The sequence below is a fragment of the Caretta caretta genome, chromosome 5 (genome assembly GCF_965140235.1).
Source record: "Caretta caretta isolate rCarCar2 chromosome 5, rCarCar1.hap1, whole genome shotgun sequence".
Taxonomy (NCBI): Eukaryota; Metazoa; Chordata; order Testudines; family Cheloniidae; genus Caretta; species Caretta caretta.
Window position 1 is genome coordinate 72,692,329 of NC_134210.1, and position 17,915 is coordinate 72,710,243.

The 17,915-nt window shown below is 40.6% G+C and overlaps 1 protein-coding gene across 6 annotated transcripts in view; it reads left to right on the top strand.

The window, feature by feature from the left end:
- DCP2 (decapping mRNA 2) overlaps positions 1-17,915 on the top strand; it is a 29,991-nt gene that overhangs the window by 3,888 nt on the left and 8,188 nt on the right. For all 6 annotated transcript variants that reach the window (XR_012668490.1, XM_048849776.2, XM_048849777.2 and 3 more), the window contains exons 2-9: positions 3,256-3,407; positions 5,030-5,157; positions 5,611-5,709; positions 11,896-12,048; positions 14,336-14,448; positions 14,530-14,637; positions 15,927-16,059; positions 16,448-16,549. Coding sequence is in view for 5 of the 6 variants with exons in the window: in XM_048849776.2 (XP_048705733.1) it covers positions 3,256-3,407; positions 5,030-5,157; positions 5,611-5,709; positions 11,896-12,048; positions 14,336-14,448; positions 14,530-14,637; positions 15,927-16,059; positions 16,448-16,549 (988 nt within the window). In the remaining variant the exon portion in view is untranslated. The remainder of the gene's footprint in view (positions 1-3,255; positions 3,408-5,029; positions 5,158-5,610; positions 5,710-11,895; positions 12,049-14,335; positions 14,449-14,529; positions 14,638-15,926; positions 16,060-16,447; positions 16,550-17,915) is intronic.

Sequence of the window (17,915 nt, forward strand, 5' to 3'; positions counted from 1 at the left end):
TCCAATAAACTGCGAAGTTGAAATTGTTTAAAAGGATAAGGCAAAATTGTCAGTCTGGTTTATGTAAAGGCTCACCAACTTGATGTTGTAATAGTAGTAATAAATTACAAGCATATACCCAGCAGACATTGCTGGGAAGTTGTATGGCTTCTCCACTGCAGTAGGCAGATAATTTCTGCTCTTTTTAAAAATTGCAGTTTATCTTAATGGTGAGCTCTGTTGCTGATTTATTGGGCACTATGCATGTTTGTTCTACGTAAACTTAAAAAAAAAAAGGGGGGGGAGGTTGGGGGGGATGTCTGTTTTCCTGTTGGTGTTCTTATGGGTGGGCCTGAGAGCAGCCTATGCTCTGGTTCTTTCTCCATTTCTCTCTGGATGCTCTCCTGCATGTTACTACTTGTTCATGTTTATGCTGCTGTCATTGGAAAATAATCTTTTGGGAAGGGTGTGCACCATCAAACAGTGAAATTCACAAAGTAAACTTACTAAATAAAATTTTTTTCTTCTAACTTGCAGCAGTGCTACATCCTGTGCTTATAATAATAATAATAATAAATAAATCTTGGAAATGTTGTCTGTTAAAGCATACAGTTATTTCAGTAGAAGAGAACCATCATGCAGCAGGCCTGGCAAAATTTGCTTTTTTATATGGGATTATTCATTCCTTATTCAATACAACTAAAACTTCTAAAAAACAAAACAAAACTATTTTTCTGACTCTTAGCTGTTGCATCAGCATCCCATGACCACTTATGGAGCTTATCTGGCAAATCTCAAAAGTTGGATTTAAAACAGTGGTCCCCAAACTTTTTACCTCACGACCCCTGTCATAAATATAAAGGGAAGGGTAATCACCTTTCTGTATACAGAGCTATAAAATCCCTTCTGGCCAGAGGCAAAACCCTTTCACCTGTAAAGGCTTAAGAAGCTAAGGTAACCTTGCTGGCACCTGACCCAAAATGACCAACGAGGGGAGAAGATACTTTCAAATCTGGAGTGTGCGGGGGGGGGGGGGGGGGAGGGGGGAAAGGATGCAAAGGGTTCTGTCTATGTGATGCTTTTGCCGGGAACAGATCAGAAATGCAAGCCTGTTAAGTTAGTAAGTAAGCTACCTAGAAAATGCATTAGATTTTCTTTTGTGTAATAGCTGGTAAAATAAGCTGTGCAGGAGGGAATGTATATTCCTTTCGTCTTTCCTCAGCCTCACATCTGGCTAATTCCAGCTTCTGTTGAACATTTCATTCTGTGATCCTAACCTTTCTGTTTTTAACTAATTTTACACCCGAGAGTTAGAAAGAAAACAAACAAACAAAAAAAAAACCCTGGCTTGTAAAATTTTGCTGTGCTGTAACCTGATACCTTTTGTCTCTGATAGCTGTTCTCAGCCTACAGAAAAATCTTTTTGTTATGCCTGCTGCTCTGTCTCCCAGGCAGAGAGACAGAATCAACAGCTGCAATCACCTTTTACAAAACCCTTTAAAATCATGCTGTGCCTCTGGTTCAGAGTGATCCCACCACTCTGCCACCATGTCAAGGTTCCTTCCTCACTCTGAACTCTAGGGTACAGATGTGAGGACCTGTATGAAAGACCCTCCCTAAGCTTTTTCTTACCAGCTTAGGTTAAAAACTTCCCCAAGGTACAAACTTTGCCTTGTCCTTGAACCCTGTGCTGTCACCAGCAAGCGTGTTAAACAAAGAACAGGGAAAGAGCCCACTTGGAGTCCTATTCCCCCAAAATATCCCCCCAGCCCTACGCCCCCTTTCCTGGGGAAGGCTTGATAATAATCCTCACCAGTTGGTCTGTGTTCACCTGTACCCAAACCTTTGGATCTTCAGAACAATGAAAAATCAATCAGGTTCTTAAAAGAAGAATTTTAATTGAAGAAAAAGTAAAAGAATCACCTCTGTAAAATCAGGATGGTAAATACCTTACAGGGAATCAGATTCAAAACACAGAGAATCCCTCTAGGCAAAACCTTAAGTTACAAAAAGACACAAAAACAGGAATATACATTTCCTCCAGCACAGCTTATTTTACAAACCATTAAACAAAAGAAAATCTAACGCATTTTCTAGCTAGATTACTTACTAACTTTACAGGAGTTGTAAGGCTTGCATTCCTGATTTGTTCCCGGCAAAAGCATCGCAGACAGACAGGCAAAAGCCTTTCCCCACCTCCAGATTTCAAAGTACCTTGTCCCCTCATTGGTCATTTTGGGTCTGGTGCCAGCAAGGTTACCTTAGCTTCTTAACCCTTTACAGCTGAAAGGATTTTGCCTCTGGCCAGGAACAATTTTATAGCACTGTATACAGAAAAGTAGTTACCCTTCTCTTTATATTTATGACACCTCCTCCTTACCCCTCTTTGTGCCTTCCCTCCCCGGCTGGGAGTTGGGCCGTGGCTCCAAGAGAGGAGGACGCAGATGGGTAAAGGGGCCGCGACTGGGGCCACGGCAGGGCCGGGGCTGGGAGAGGAGCCTCCCAGGGCCACAACTGAAGTTGGGTGGTGCTCCCTCACTGCCCCCCAGTGGGGTCTGGCCCAAGCCCTAGCCACGCCCCCAAACCTTTCTCCAAACCTTTCTCCATGCCCCACAGTTTGCAGACCTCTGGTTTAAAGAACCCTGTCAAATAGCTTAAGCTCAATTTTAGTTTAAAGAATCAAATCTCTTTGAAATCTAACAAGAAAATTCAATAGTGTTGATTAAAAAAATCTTTCTGTGAATGAATCGAACAGTCATACAGAATTTTACTGTCTGAATGTAAACTTTCCCTTGATGTTTTTAACCCGGTACTGCATGCAACATTGTGTTAGTGCATGAGAAGGTGACAATGTACAGGGAAACCAAACAATTCTATTAAACCCTGTCCACTGCTAGCTTCAAACTGAGAAAACTGTGTATTAAAAGTGAGGATAAATGGTGGGGAAAATAGCTTAGATTTTAAGTTACAGTATTTTTAGTAACTCATAATGGTGTTAATACCAGGTGAGGAAACATTTTTCGTATATCTTTAACCTGACTGTGTCCATGAGTGTATTTTAGCACACCTAATCTGAGTTTATTAAATTTCTTTACTGAGTGTTTAAAATTCATTTTTTTTTAATGTGTACCAGTTGATTGGATGGGCTGTCTCTACCCCTGTCTGTAATGCATTTTCAGTGTTTGAGATCATATTTTGAAAACTTCTTTCTGCAAATTCTGTTAATCAAGCTCTTTCTCCTCCCCCCCCCCCTTTTTTTTCTTTCCTCTCCTGCAGTCGATTTATTTTGCACATTCCAAGTGAGGAAAGAGACAATGCAATCAGAGTATGTTTTCAGATTGAACTTGCCCATTGGTTTTACTTGGATTTCTACATGCAGAACACACCAGGATTACCTCAGTGTGGGATAAGAGACTTTGCTAAAGCTGATATCCTTTTTATTGGTACAATTCCTGTTTTTTCAATGCTTGTGGATAAACTGTATACTAAAGTATAGTAGTGAAATCCTGTTTTCCTGAGTAACTGCTTGCACAACAGTCCCTTTGAGTGACATAAAACTGCCTTCATTAGAAAGTCTTTTAATGTTCATAGCTGCCATAATATTAGAGCACTTCAAAAAACAAAAAAAACCATTCACTATCTTTTCCCTAGCTTCCCAGGAGCCCTGAGAATTCAGCAGCTTATTGCTTGCTTTGAGGCCTTTTATGACTTCATCCTGTAACAGAGTGAACAGTCGAGACTTCCTTCTGTATTGAGCATGGTCAGGGCCAGCTTAATGTAATATTCTCTCTGTGGCATATTCCCTCCCCTAACTTCATGGATTTCCATGGAAAAACTGACATGGGTGTTAATTCTACTAGAAGTAGTATAAATTCTCTGGCTTTTACGTGACCGGGGATGGTGTGCAACTGTGAGGGGTTATGCCATTGGCTTCTTCAGGATGTGTTTATGTAGTAATTCCAAATTATTTACATTTTTTTTTTTATGGTGGGTTTTGGTCATGTTCATGAAGGGTCTTAAACCTGAACACATGGCTTAAGCAACATTATTTTAAATGTGATTAGATCGTAACTAAAGTACGATTTCCTCACTGGGGTTGTGGAAGTCATGAAATCTGTGACTTTCAAAGACCTCTGTGACTTCAGTTCTGGTGGCTGGGAACTGCAGGGTCCCGCTATCTCCCACACTGGCAGGGAGCTGTGTGGTACCCCTGCTGCCTGAGGCAGCGGGCCCCCAAGCTCTCAGCCGCCATTGGCAGTGGGGCTACCCCAGCAGCTTCCCGGTTACCGCAGAGAGAGCAGGGGGACCCTGGAGCTCTGAGCCCCCACTGGTGGTGGGGGCCCCAGAGCTCCCAGCCACTCCGCAACTGCCCAGTCCCTTCCCATTTTATCATGGATATTTTTAGTAATAGTCCGGGACAGGTCATGGGCAATAAAGAAAAAATCACGGAAGCCCTTCTTTATTGCCCATTACCTGTCCCTGACTTTTACTAAAAAATACCCATGACAAAATCTTAGCCTTAATCATAACTTCTTAAGTATGGTTTTTATGCCACAGTTTGGCTATCAACTGTGGGAACTAATATAGCATGCAGTATTCCAACTTTTACAATGCTTAAGTATCTTTGCTCCAGCTTCCATTTGAGGACCCATGCTTCACTAAAACAATCAAAATATTTGGTTTACAAAAATAGCTTATGTGTCTTTAATTGTACTTCTGTGGTTTTAAACTTTTCTCATGGCAAGAACTTGGTTTCATGTTTAAAAAAAAAATCCACTATTGGGGTACTTTCCTTTGAACAAAGGAAAGCATCTCTAACTTTAAAGAGGAACCATTGTATAAATGGCTTATATTTGAGTTGGTAAATCACTGTTTGCTCCCTGAATCTGCAGAATATAACTCAGTATTGGATTATGCATATTACCTTAATTTTTGGCTCCAAATAAACACATCTAGAAAATAAAACCCTATTCCGTATAGAAAGCAGTACTTGTAAACATTTGTCTTGGGTGGGTCTTTGTAAGTAAGTTTCCTTGACCTGTTTCTATACTCTTTAGCCATTGCCCTTTTTTACTGCCTCAAGGTGAAGATGTGCAAAGGGTTTTGGATGAGTGGAAGGAGTATAAAATGGGAGTACCAACCTATGGTGCAATTATTCTTGATGAGACACTTGAAAATGTAAGTGTAAAACTAATCTGTGAACATTTATACAAGATGGTGAGGGCTGGGCAGAAAGGATATTAACTAGCTTTTTAACAATCCCAGCAATTTTTTTGTGCTTTAAAAATCATATTTTCAGACTGTAGATCATAAACATTACCTTTTCGCATTTTTATTGAGTTTCTGTACATCTCTGGTTTGTTGGGGGTATCTTTATTACCATTGTACCAAAGGCAGCTGCACATTTGCCTTGTTTTTACACCAAACTTCATTTTTATATATTTTTTTAATAATACAACCCTATACCAAAGTTTTTAATTCTTGCTAAGTCTGGTAAACTGTAATGCTAATGAACATATGCTAATACGAGGCAAAAGGTCTCCTCCTCCAGCCAAAAGTATCTCTTTGGGAATTAAGTCAAATCTATGAGATTAATGGGTATTTCACTACTGCATTGCTTGGATTCTGCAGGTACTGCTGGTTCAAGGATATTTAGCAAAGTCTGGCTGGGGATTTCCAAAAGGGAAAGTAAATAAAGAAGAGGCTCCACATGACTGTGCAGCAAGAGAGGTGAGTTCCATTGATGATTGTTTAAAAATTCCTTACCCATACATTTAAATCATTTTTCTTTAAGACAAAGTAGTTTAACACATGTTCCCTTCACCCATGTTGAGAGTAGGATTTTCATGAACACCAAAACGAAATTCTAGCAATCTGGTGGTGTCTTTCTACAGAAAGCTATTAAATTATGTATTCTTGTTGGCATCTACTGCTGTAGCATTTGGTCCCCTAAATAAGAAAAAAGCATGTGAAAGAGGCCACATTTGACCTATGATGGATTGATTTAAATCAGCAAAGTAGGAAATGTTGAATTAAATCAATTTTAATTGTTTTGCATTTGTACTTTTTATTATGTTCCTAAAGAGAGGCTGATTTTAATTAGTTGGTAACCATTAAAGTAAGTAAGCATAGCCTTTAAATTAAATTTGGTGGTTCTTTTTGCTAACCAGGATACACATATTTATACACACTTTTTAAAAAAAAGTAAGCAATTAGCTTACTTTACATTTTTCACATTCTTAATATTTACATTTTTATTTTAGAAAATAATGAAAGATGCATTTCTTAATTACTAGATTATTTTTTATTTTTGTGACTTTGTCCCTCCAAACAGAGCTTGACAATTCAAAATCAGATTACTACACACAAACAGCATTTTTACTTTTATTGAATAAAACTACCTTTAAGTGCTGGATATGTAAGGAAAAAAGTTTTATCAAAATGGTTTGCATTTATAACTGATTTATTAAACAACGAAAGTATGATCTCTAATTAATTGAACTGATTGTTTTTGGCCACCGTGTCCTTCAATAGTTTTTTATTCATAGATTAGAAGAGGAAAACAAGCTTTTCTCTTCTTTCAACCCACCAGTTGGTTTCTTAACTTTCAGTGAACTAATCATTGAACTGAACTTGTTGAATAAACTGAAATGAAGAAAATATTCTCTTTTCACTGGCAGAAGAGGCTACTGCTGTAAAAAGCGGGTTTAGGGCTTTAACAAATTCTGGTTCCAGAGGCTTAGCCAATGACTTCCACCAGCACAGGGGATTGACTTTTGTTAAAACTTGGCAGCAAATACATACTGATTAATATTTTTTGCATTTAATTATTTTAATAGATTATAGTAAGTTTAGATCTTAACATAGGTTGTCATCAAGTCAAATTTTATTTTAAATAGGTTAATTTAAATAAAACCCAGTATTTAACTGAAATTGAAAATCTGATTTTTCAAATTTTTTTAAATTGATTTTTATCCATCCTGTTTTGACCCAAATGAAGTAATGTACTCTTAATATTTTATCTCATTTTCATGTATTGTTGTAGGTATGCTAATTTTAAAGCTGTAACAGATTTTAGGGAATGGTTACTCTTGTGTTTTCAAATTGTGTTTTTTTAAAACTTGTATTTATTGTACTGTACACAGTGGCCTGTGGCTAAGACGCTATATTAATAAACTTCCAACTTCACTGCTGCCACTTAAGTTGTTCTGTAATACTGGAACAGGTTAAGACAATACTTCAGATCGGGTTTTTTTGGGTTTATAGTCACTATGGAATTTATTATTGAGGAAAGCTAGGTACATAATGCAGCTGCATGTAAAAAGAGGTTGTATGTATTTTATGACCAATAATATTTGTAGTTATGTAAAGATAGGGATAATAAAGTCTCATGCTGCAAAAAATATGAAGATAGTATAACATTATGTCCTATTTCCATGCAAGAAAAATTTAAAATGAGTTCTAACTTACAAAATTAAGAAAGGGTTAAGCCAGCTAATAACCATAGACCATGCTATAGCTGTGTCAACTGAACTTTTAATGACTGTGTCTGTCGGGGTGTGAAAAATAGCACTCCTGACTGATGTATCTAGGCCTACGTAATCCTCAGTGTATAAGTAGCTACGTTGATGGAAAAATGCTTCTGTCAATGTAGCTACTGTTCAGGAAGGTGGTGCTTTTACACCAATGGAAAATCCCTTCTATAGTCCTAACTCTGTAGTGTAAATGCAGCCTAGGCCAGCATGACTAAGCTGGTGTAGTGTTTGTCATGTAGATGTACCCTAAAGGTGTTTACTCCTGTGGGAATTCTGCACACATACAGAATGCATGTCCCCTGCAGATTTTGTCACCCATCCCCTGCAGAAAATAGATTCTGCTGGGGAGGTGCTGCAGTTAAACCTGTCATGTTCTCTCTCAGCCCCCCCGGGGGACGGGCTGTGGCACCAGAAGAGAGAACAGTGAGCTCAGGGTCAGAGGGGCCAATGGCTGCACAGTGCCCTGCTGCAGGGCCAAGTGAAGAGACACAGGACATGGAGGGGGCACAGACAGAGCGTAGCACATAGGCTGCTTGGGTATGTGTGTGGGGGGGTCACATAGACTGTGGTTCAGAAGGGATAGTGCTGGGGGGACAGACGGGTGGGGGCAGAGGAGCTAGTGGGTGACGGGATTGAGCCATTGACTGAATGGGAGTGGGGGTGCAGGGACACACGGGGACAGGGAGGAGGGAGAATTCAGGGACACACAAGGACAGGGCGGAGGGGGAATGCAGGAACACACGGAGACAGGGGTGGCAGATGTGCCTGACTGAATGGGAGAGGCTAGGGGTTAGACAGGGGCTGTATGGGATAGACTCTCCAACTCCCTAACGCTCTTCCCGCCGCCTGCCTGTCCCCCCCCCCCCCCCCCAACCAAACAAACACCTGTTCCATTCTTCTTCCACCCACACCCAGTAACCCTTCAGGTTCACTCCTAGGCTCCTTCCCAGCAATTACTTTCCTCTCCCTCAGCTCCTCCATTACCTCTGATTCCCCCAAGCCTTCGCACTGCTGCTGAGGAGTGCGGGAAATATGCGTCTGTCTTGTAGTTTAAATAAATTATTACTCAAAGTTCTGTATTGATATGCCTAGTAAGGAATCTATTTGTCAGAAAACATATCCTGAATCTTTTTTTTGTTGTCTGTATTGATAGATATACTTGTGCACAGGTATTTTGAAATAAATTGCCAAAATAATTGAAACTGGCTTGATTTATATTGTTTTGACAAGTAAAATATGCCAAATTTTAAAATACTATATGAAGAATTTTTAATTTTTTTGGTGCAGAATTCTCCCAGGAGTATATACTAAAGAAGGCTGCTGTACAAAATGCATTCATTTACTTCTGTATCTTAAAACCAACTACCACCAGGTGACAAGATAGTGCACTGCTATACGATATTTGACCAGACATTGTGGCAGACTGACAAGAGCCTGCAATATGCTTAGTGAACTTTTTAGTTGAATTAAACCTTATTGATTTAGTTTAAATGTCTTTGGAGTTCATTGTATTGAAAATGAAGTTGTGTATGTGTTACTGTGGGATTGTAAGTATTTCCATGGGAAGGGTAAATAGAAGAACAGCAGGGGCTGATTAGGCAAATTTACTCAGGTTGTGACACCTCCAAAGAAGCCACCCCCGGAGAGGTGTGCAAATAACTAGTTCCAATGGGATTCTCCAGGGACAATACGATCAAACACTATAATTGTCACTTACCTTTCATTAACTAACAGACCACACTCACCTAACAACTGACAATCTCCCTGGCAAGAAGAGCCCTGTGCCCCTACTAATGCAGCCTACACAATGAACTAAAATGAGGCATGCTCCCAAGGTACAAATGCACCTCTTTCCTTTGACTGGTTAGGAAGAGAGACTCACCTGCACTCTGAGAGGCCATAGCCCATCAGATTTTCTCAATCCCAATGACGAGTCTTTGAAGCTGCTCGAGTTATTCCTTCACTGTTTAATACAGCTAACGGTGGATACAGCTGGAGTGTATGCAGATAATTGTCAGTGGCTACTGACCACTCCAGGGGGTGCAGAGTTAAGGTTCTATACCTTAACTCTTTTTCTTGGTTTTCACAAATTGGGGTATCCTGGAACTTGGTATTCTGGGGGAGCACAAACTGTCACCAGGCAACCTTAACTCTGGGTTAAGAAAGTTTTTTGCTACTTAATTTTCTTGTTTGTTCTTTTGCATGTAGCTGCGCTGAGAGAATAGGCTTGATCCGACAAAAACCTTGGTTTTCATTTCTGTGTTGTGGGTAGAATTGCTTTTACAAACCATCAGTTTAGAACATCATTCACCAAAACTTGTATATTTTTTTCCCCCTAGTTTCTATTCTGACCCAACACTTTCCTTTTGCATAGGAGACTAGTCCAAAGTTAACAGCATTAGGCAAACTGTCACTTTTTTTAAAAAGCTCTTGCATTTGTTCCCAGAGACCGTAAAATAAGTTGACTTTCTTTTGGCAGTGTGTGTATCTCCTAGATCTGTCATCCATTTCATGGATTAAATATTAAAGCAGGGGATCTGAAACTGAGGGTCGGGACCCCTCAGGGGTCACAAGGTTATTACATGGGGAGTCGTGAGCTGTCCGCCTCTACCCAAGCCCCAGTTTGTTTCCAGCATTTATAATGGTGTTAAATATATAAAGAAGTGTTTTTAATTTATAAAGGGGCTCACACTCAGGCTTGCTATGTGAAAGGGATCACCAGCTCAAAACTTTGAGAACCACCATATTAAAGGTTATTAGGGCATATCTTAATCTTTCCTGTTTTAAAAGCTTTTATGTCAGACCCTCAAACCTTACTCCTCACTATGAAACAGCTTCTCTTAATGGCTTGTTTGTGTAAATGTGGTCTTGCCACATAGGAGGAACTGCTAAACATCAGTTGCATTTTAATTTTGCTCCCTTTTCATTGATCTTTGAAAATTTTCTCAATGTGTATATAAAGTAGTAGAAGGGTTGTTGCTTCCAGAAAATTTGTACTCCCAACAGTCTGTCCACACCTACAAAGAGACTTAATTTACAGATTTTTACAAATTTTCTTATGTATTTGGCAAAATGAATAATCCAAAGAACAATGCTGACTCCATAGGGACAAGCTAGACTGTGAAAACTATCTGTTAATCAAGATGACCCAGTTTATATATAGAGGTGGGCACAGATCTCTGTGAAATTTGTCAGATGCTGAACAGACTTCGCTTCCAACCAGTTTGTTGTACATGTTGGTTCACAGATGTACATGTGTCTTCATTAAGATTCCTCAGGGCTGCTTTTTTGTAAGGCATTTGCAACATTTCAGTCCAGGGCACTGGTCAAAAGCTTCCAGTAATGCTGGTTTTTCAGTTCTAAAATGGTGTGTTTGGTAAGAAGAGGAGAAACTGGAATCCCCTTCTTCCACACATTACTTTGCAAAAAAAAAAAAAAAAAAAATAGCCTTAAACATCAGGATTATTATTATCTTATGACTGCATGTTCTGCTCGTCTCAGTAATTATACCTGGTAGGAGTTTAAATGTTGTTATAATATGAAGTGGATGAAATATTCTCTTTTAAATTAATCTACATCTAGTCTTAATTTGTGCCCATCTCAGGGGTAGGATCTTTTCCCCCTCCAATAGTGAAACGTGAAATACTCCAGTAAAAATGTTGATCCATAATATACTTTTTTTTAGTGTGTATAGTGATCCTGTCACAGGCTTAGCACTTTAATTCCTTCTGAGTAACAGATTGTAATAGTATGTCAGCAGAGTGAGTAATTCTGAGTTCCGTATCCCCATTATCACCTTAGGTGCCCAGTTTGAATTTAGTGACTTAATTTGAATGTTAGTAAATGTATATTACTCAGAGTAATTTATGGTACTTATGAATTTTGATACAAGAACTGACATAAGAATGAATATTTTGTGGGGGGTTCATAGGACATTATTAGTACTGTAGGATGGGAAAGAACTAAAGTGTAGAAACCAAGTTAGGAGTTTTTAGACATCCAGAAAGTTATAGGAAAATTATAAACTCTCTCTTTAGATCAATATGTTTAACTTTTGTCTGAAGCAAAATACTTTCTCATGTGTCGAGCATCATCAACAAGCAGCCACGCTGTTTCCCTGTATTTGCTAGTTAGCATGCTCTTTTACATATTATCTAAATTCTTTTCCACTTCACACTCTTGAGCTGTAATGGACAAAATTTGAGTGTACAGAGATTATGCTGTTTCATTAGCAGTCAAGTATCTGTGCATATGTGCAAACATATTACAATCACTAACTGAGAACTAGTAATAAAGGGTTCCCTTCTGATGATTTAGCCTTTCAAAAATCTATTTGAAGGTATGACTTGAACAATTCTAATTTGATCCGTGTGCTTCTCAGGTGTTTGAAGAAACTGGTTTTGATATCAAAGATTACATCTGCAAAGATGACTACATTGAACTACGAATCAATGATCAGCTAGCACGCTTGTACATCATTCCAGGAGTTCCAAAGGACACAAAATTCAACCCCAAAACCAGAAGAGAAATTCGGGTACAATAGTTATGTTTTATTTATAAAGATTTTTCAGGTTGCCACTACCTCAGCAAAGGTTGATTTAAAGCTAAATATTAAACAAAAGGTAATGAATGCCCCAAATGGAGTAAAAGCAGCATGTCATCACTTTAGGTTTTGTCAACTTTCTGCAGGTCTGATGTGAAGACTGATTGCTGGCCAACTGTTCATTATGACACCTGGCTCCATCATAAATTGGCACTGGAGTTCAGTGACTCTAACAATAAAGCACATCCCACTTTCTCTTCCCGCAAATATTTTTTTGCAGTTAACCTTTTTTATATGTCTTATATATTTTTCTGTAAGGATATAAATATTTAAGGATACTGTACGTTAACCTATGCATTGGAAGAGGAAAATGGGGCTTGCTTTATTTCTATAAGCAGTCTGTACAATCCAGATCTAGTGTATGATGGGTAGCAGAGAATAGACTTGGCTGTGAGACACCATGGGAGCCAACCATTGTGTGAGTGAGCTGAACTCAGTGAACTTCTAGGAAGCTGTTGGGATGGAGAAGAAATTAAAGTGCCTGATGTGCTGAGAAGTGCTTGTTACGTTCATTGCTTCCGGAAACTTGAATTTCTCTTGTCATGCAGATAACATTTTAACTTTAACAGCAATTTTTGTTTTAAGACTAGAATTACCGCCAACTTTAGCTATATCTTTTGAATACTAAGTGTAATAGGGACAACAGCACATGATTAAACATTCCTCTTCTCCCCCTTAGGTTGGTTCCCCAGAGCTGTAAATTGCTAGCTCCTTGTTTAAGCACCCTCTTGACTGGGTCTAGTTCAGGGGTTCTCAAACTTCATTGCATCGCAACCCCTTTCTGACAACAAAAATTACTACATGACCCCAGGATTGGAGACCGAAGCCTGAGCCTGCCTGAGGTCCAGGTTGGGGAGGGGAAAAGCTGAAGCCCAAGGGCTTCAGGCAGGGGTGGGGAAGGAGGGGGAAGCTGAAGCCCAAGGGCTTCAGCCCCACCACCCAGGACTGAAACCAAAGCTGAAGCTCAAGGCCCCCAGGCTGGAGGAGGGCGCGCAAAGCCGAAGCCCAAGGACTTCAGCCCCAGGCAGGGGGCCTGTAACCCTGGCCCACTGGAGCAGGCTGTGGCCGCACTGCCCAGCCTGCCGGAGCAGCTCTGGCCAGGCCAGAGACATCCTCCCCTGACCCTCCCCAGGTAAGGTGGGAAAGGATGGTATGGGGAGAGTGGGGGGGGTCCCAGGCTAGGGGTGGGGTTGTGGGCGGTGGTCACAGGGGTTACTCCCCTGACCCCCAGCTTCCACCCCCCCCCCCCAAAAAAAAACAAAACACAAAAACAAAACTTCGCCACCAGTTGCTGTCCCGGCATGTCAGGATAAGCAGCTGGCGCACCGGGACACTTTTTGTTTACTTAGGTTTACCTCCGTGCCTGCAGACGCTCGAGGTAAACAAACCATTTCAGCCTGCCAGCTGCTTATCCTGATGGCCCGGGAGCCAAAGTTTGCTGACCCCTGAATTATAGGGTTGGCTTATGAATGGGTCATAAAAATTTTCCATTTTTACTTATCCATCTTGGGGGTGGGGGCCGGCTTATAAACAAACCGGCTTATGATAGAGTATATACGATATGTTGTTGCAGACCTTATTTTAAATGAACTAACTTTCAATAATTGAGGTACTGTGTACTGCATTCCACATTTTAGGGATTCTAACAGAGAGACAATGGGGTATAATATCTTTTAATGGACCATCTTGGTTGGTGTAAGAAACAGGCTTTCGAGCTACACAGAGCTCTTCTTCCGGTCTCTCTCATGTTCTGGGACCAATACAGCTACAACAACACTGCAAACTTGCATTGTCATGTCTGTTACATTGTGGTGGTGGCCAGAAAAGTGATCCTAGCATTTAAAATAACCTGTATTGGTCAGCAGCTCTGTCATGGTTCATTAATTCAGACTCTTGCTGTAGCTTTTTGATTTTAAAGAAAATCATTGTGGATGACAGGTTTCAGAGGAACAGCCGTGTTAGTCTGTATTCGCAAAAAGAAAAGGAGGACTTGTGGCACCTTAGAGACTAACCAATTTATTTGAGCATGAGCTTTCGTGAGCTACAGCTCACTTCATCCGATGCATACTGTGAGCTGTAGCTCACGAAAGCTCATGCTCAAATAAATTGGTTAGTCTCTAAGGTGCCACAAGTCCTCCTTTTCTTATTGTGGATGATGTGTATTTGCCTAAGTCCCTTGGTGACTTCACTAAAGTCATTACTTTTTTCTGTGTTTCAGAACATTGAATGGTTCTCAATTGACAAATTACCGTGCCATAGAAATGACATGACTCCAAAGTCCAAGCTAGGTTTGGCACCTAACAAGTTTTTCATGGCCATTCCCTTCATCAGGTATGTTCAGGATAAGCCAAAGTCTAGCCTCTTGTTTTCAGGACACTGGATTTTGTTGACAAAACACTAACTTCTTCACAGACCATTGAGAGACTGGCTTTCTCGAAGGTATGGGGACTCCTCTGATAGTGACAATGGATTTTCATCCACTGGGAGCACACCATCCAAGCTCAACATGGAGAAAACAAGGTAGGAAACTAGATCATTTTGACATGTCTGTCAACATTTTTATAAATCATTGGCTACACAAAGCTGAAGAATGTCCACTCTTTTTTTTCCTCAGAATGGGTTAATATAATAGATTATAGAGAGATCCATAGAACTGTTAGTAGGATGGAGAGGTTAATTAGTTCCCTGATGTGCTTGAAACTACTTGTATGGAAAATCTTAGAATATGGCAAAACTGAGAGAATGTCTTGAGTTCCTATATGGGAATATGAAAAGCAAGTGAAGGAGAAACTTGAAATTCTCTATCAGAAGGTAGGACAGGTAGATATGCTTTCTAAAATAATCAATGTAGTGCTGAAAGGAAGGAGAGGTGCCAAAAACAATGGAACAAAGTCAGGAAGAATCACTAATAGCCATGGTACTTAAAAGTAATTTCAAATTAATGTCAATTTCAAGGAAAGTTGGATAAAACCAATGTTGTCATGGTGATTCGGGGGTGATTGAAAAAATTATCTTGTAACGTGTTAAATCACAGGGAGATCTTAGAGCAGGGGTGGCGAACCTGTGGCTCCGGAGCCACATGCGACTCTTCAGAAGTTAATATGCAGCTCCTTGTATAGGCACCAACTCCGGGGCTGGAGCTACAGGCGCCAACTTCCCAGTGTGCCAGGGGGTGCTCACTGCCCAACCCCTGGCTCTGTCACAGGCCCTGCCCCCACTCCATCCATTCCCGCCCCCCCATAACCTGCTATGCCCTCACGCTTCCCCCCCCCCCCCCCCCCCGAGCTTCGTGCATGCCATGAAACAGCTGATCGGGAGGTGCGGGGGAGCTTAGGGGGCTGCTGACATATTACTGTGGCTCTTTGGCAATGTACATTGGTTTCCTAGCAGTCATGTGACGGAGCAACTTCTCAAACCAGTTCAGGTTGACAAAGGGGGTTCCCCATCATCAATCTAGGTCAGTTCAGCACCCACGCTCGTGTCATAAATAAAGTATCAAGGTGTACCCACTTGGTATCCACACAACACTTCAAGTAACAGGATTCTAGAGTAAGAAATCTTCTTTTTACTTGTCACATACTGTTGCTTTATAAAGTCATATTTTTTCCGCTTTGTGCATAACTCTTCCTCAATAAGCAAAACAAGTTTAGTGAGTGGAGAGACTATTAAGGTTAAGATCCAGTGTTTCAGCTTATCTTGTAAGATTGTCTGGAGAAGCAGAACAATGTGTATTTCTGTTCTGATCATAATAGTCTTGAATCAAAGTTCTTTTGCAGATAATTTTTTTTTTTTTTTTTTAAATGGGATAGATCTAAACTTCGTTATAGCCAGCAGGTGTTTACAGATGGCTCTCCAGGAGACCAGTGGACGAAGTACAGACAACCACAGCAACAGAAGCCATATAACAATCATTCTGAGATGTCTGAAGCCCTAAAAATAAAGGTAGGTTTAATTTCCAAATCCATTGGATTTGTTAGGACCCTTTAAAATCAGTTCAGACTCACTTTATGTATGAATGTATGGGGATAGGCTGTTGGGCTTATTGCCTTAAGGGATGAGACTTCATTATATCATGGAAAGGAGCATGCCTAGTCATTAGACCAGGGAACTGGGTATCAGCAGACCCAGAGTCTTTTCCCACCTCTGCCACTGGCTTGCGGAGTAACCTTAAACAGTAGCTATAACTTCTTGTGCCTCGGCTTCTAAACCTTAACATGATTTGGGGTACTTGGATGACAGCTGCTATATAAGTGGTATCGTAATGCAGTAGGGTGTGACACTAGCATTTAACCTTTATCTGTATTACCTTTTTTGGGTGTGGCTGACTCAGAACATGAGGGGTAATGGTAGAAAGCAATATCAAGACACTTCTAACCAAAAGAAGAGGACAAATGGGGTCCACAGTCAGCCGGCGAAACAGAACCACACATTGGTAAGATTGACCGCCATAGTTCTTGCATTAACACATTTTGGTGACCTTTAACTGAGTGCGTAAACTAAGGTTTTGCTGATGGAATGTTAAATTGCATGTGCATGAAAACAGATCTAAATGATCGTGTTCAATGTACGCACTGCAGGTGACATTTCTCATCCCATATATATATACACTTGTAGAGTATTGAATAATATAATTTATCCAATTAGCATTTTGTAACTGAATTCTAATGCATATTAAAGTGAACCTGAAATAGATGTTCCTTCCTGTAATAGTCCAGGTATTTGACAGAGAATGGTCTAGTACTGTACATTGCAATGGCAAAATATCTGCTGCTTAAAAATGAGTGGATAAATATTTTACTGTGGTATGGCAAAACCACTGAGTTTGAAAATGTAAAGTATATGCCTAGTCACTCCCCTCCTTTCTGCCTGGCTACAGTTTGAGGTGTGGGCTCTGAATCGATATCCATGGCACAATGGGATCAAGTTCTGCCTCAACAAACCCTGAATCCCATGACGTTAACTTAGTGAGTCACCGTAAAATACTATTAATTCCCATCTCCTTACCGCCACGCGAACACCCTCAGCTAGGTCATTGGTCAGGGAAAATCTTAACAAAGTGTATCTGACTGTTTTTGACCATGGTATTTTTTTGAGGATGGGTTTTTCACCGTGCTCTCCATGTGGCCTGGTTCTACAACCTGTACCTTGGCTCTTGCAATATTGTCCATTTGGCCAAGCTCAGAAAACTGCACCATCCCCCCACCCCAGTGGGCCAGGGACTAGAGGGCGTTTTTAGCCACCTTCAATGGCTTATCTCCCTGACTTCTTAAGCCTCATTTGCTGTACTGTTGTCCAGGCAGCTCATCTTGCCAGCCTACACTTTTTTGGTTCTCCCCCCTCTTGACTGAAAATCTGACTTCAGCTCTGACTTCCCAATTCCCTGCTATCTGGTTCCGTGTAACAGGTAGGGAGCATGCATTGTGGAGAAAACAAGTGAGCAACAGGGAGCTGCAGGATGGGTCCTGGGAAGGTGATGATTTAACTGGGAATTGGTCCTGCTTCGAGCAGGGGGTTGGACTAGATGACCTTCTGGGGTCCCTTCCAACCCTTATATTCTATGATTCTATGATTCTAAGGCAGGGGGGAGAGAACGAAATGTCAGGAGGTTGGCGACAGAAGAAATGCAGACTTCTGCAAACTCTGGGAAAATGCCATATTCTACAGCCTTGGAAGCATAGAGTACATGGGACCTTGATGAATGGGGCAGTTTACACTTTTTAGCTTTTGTTACAGGCAGTGAGTAGACTTGGGCATGTATTAATGCATCAGTTTATGCTTGGTTCAGGTTTTAAATGTTG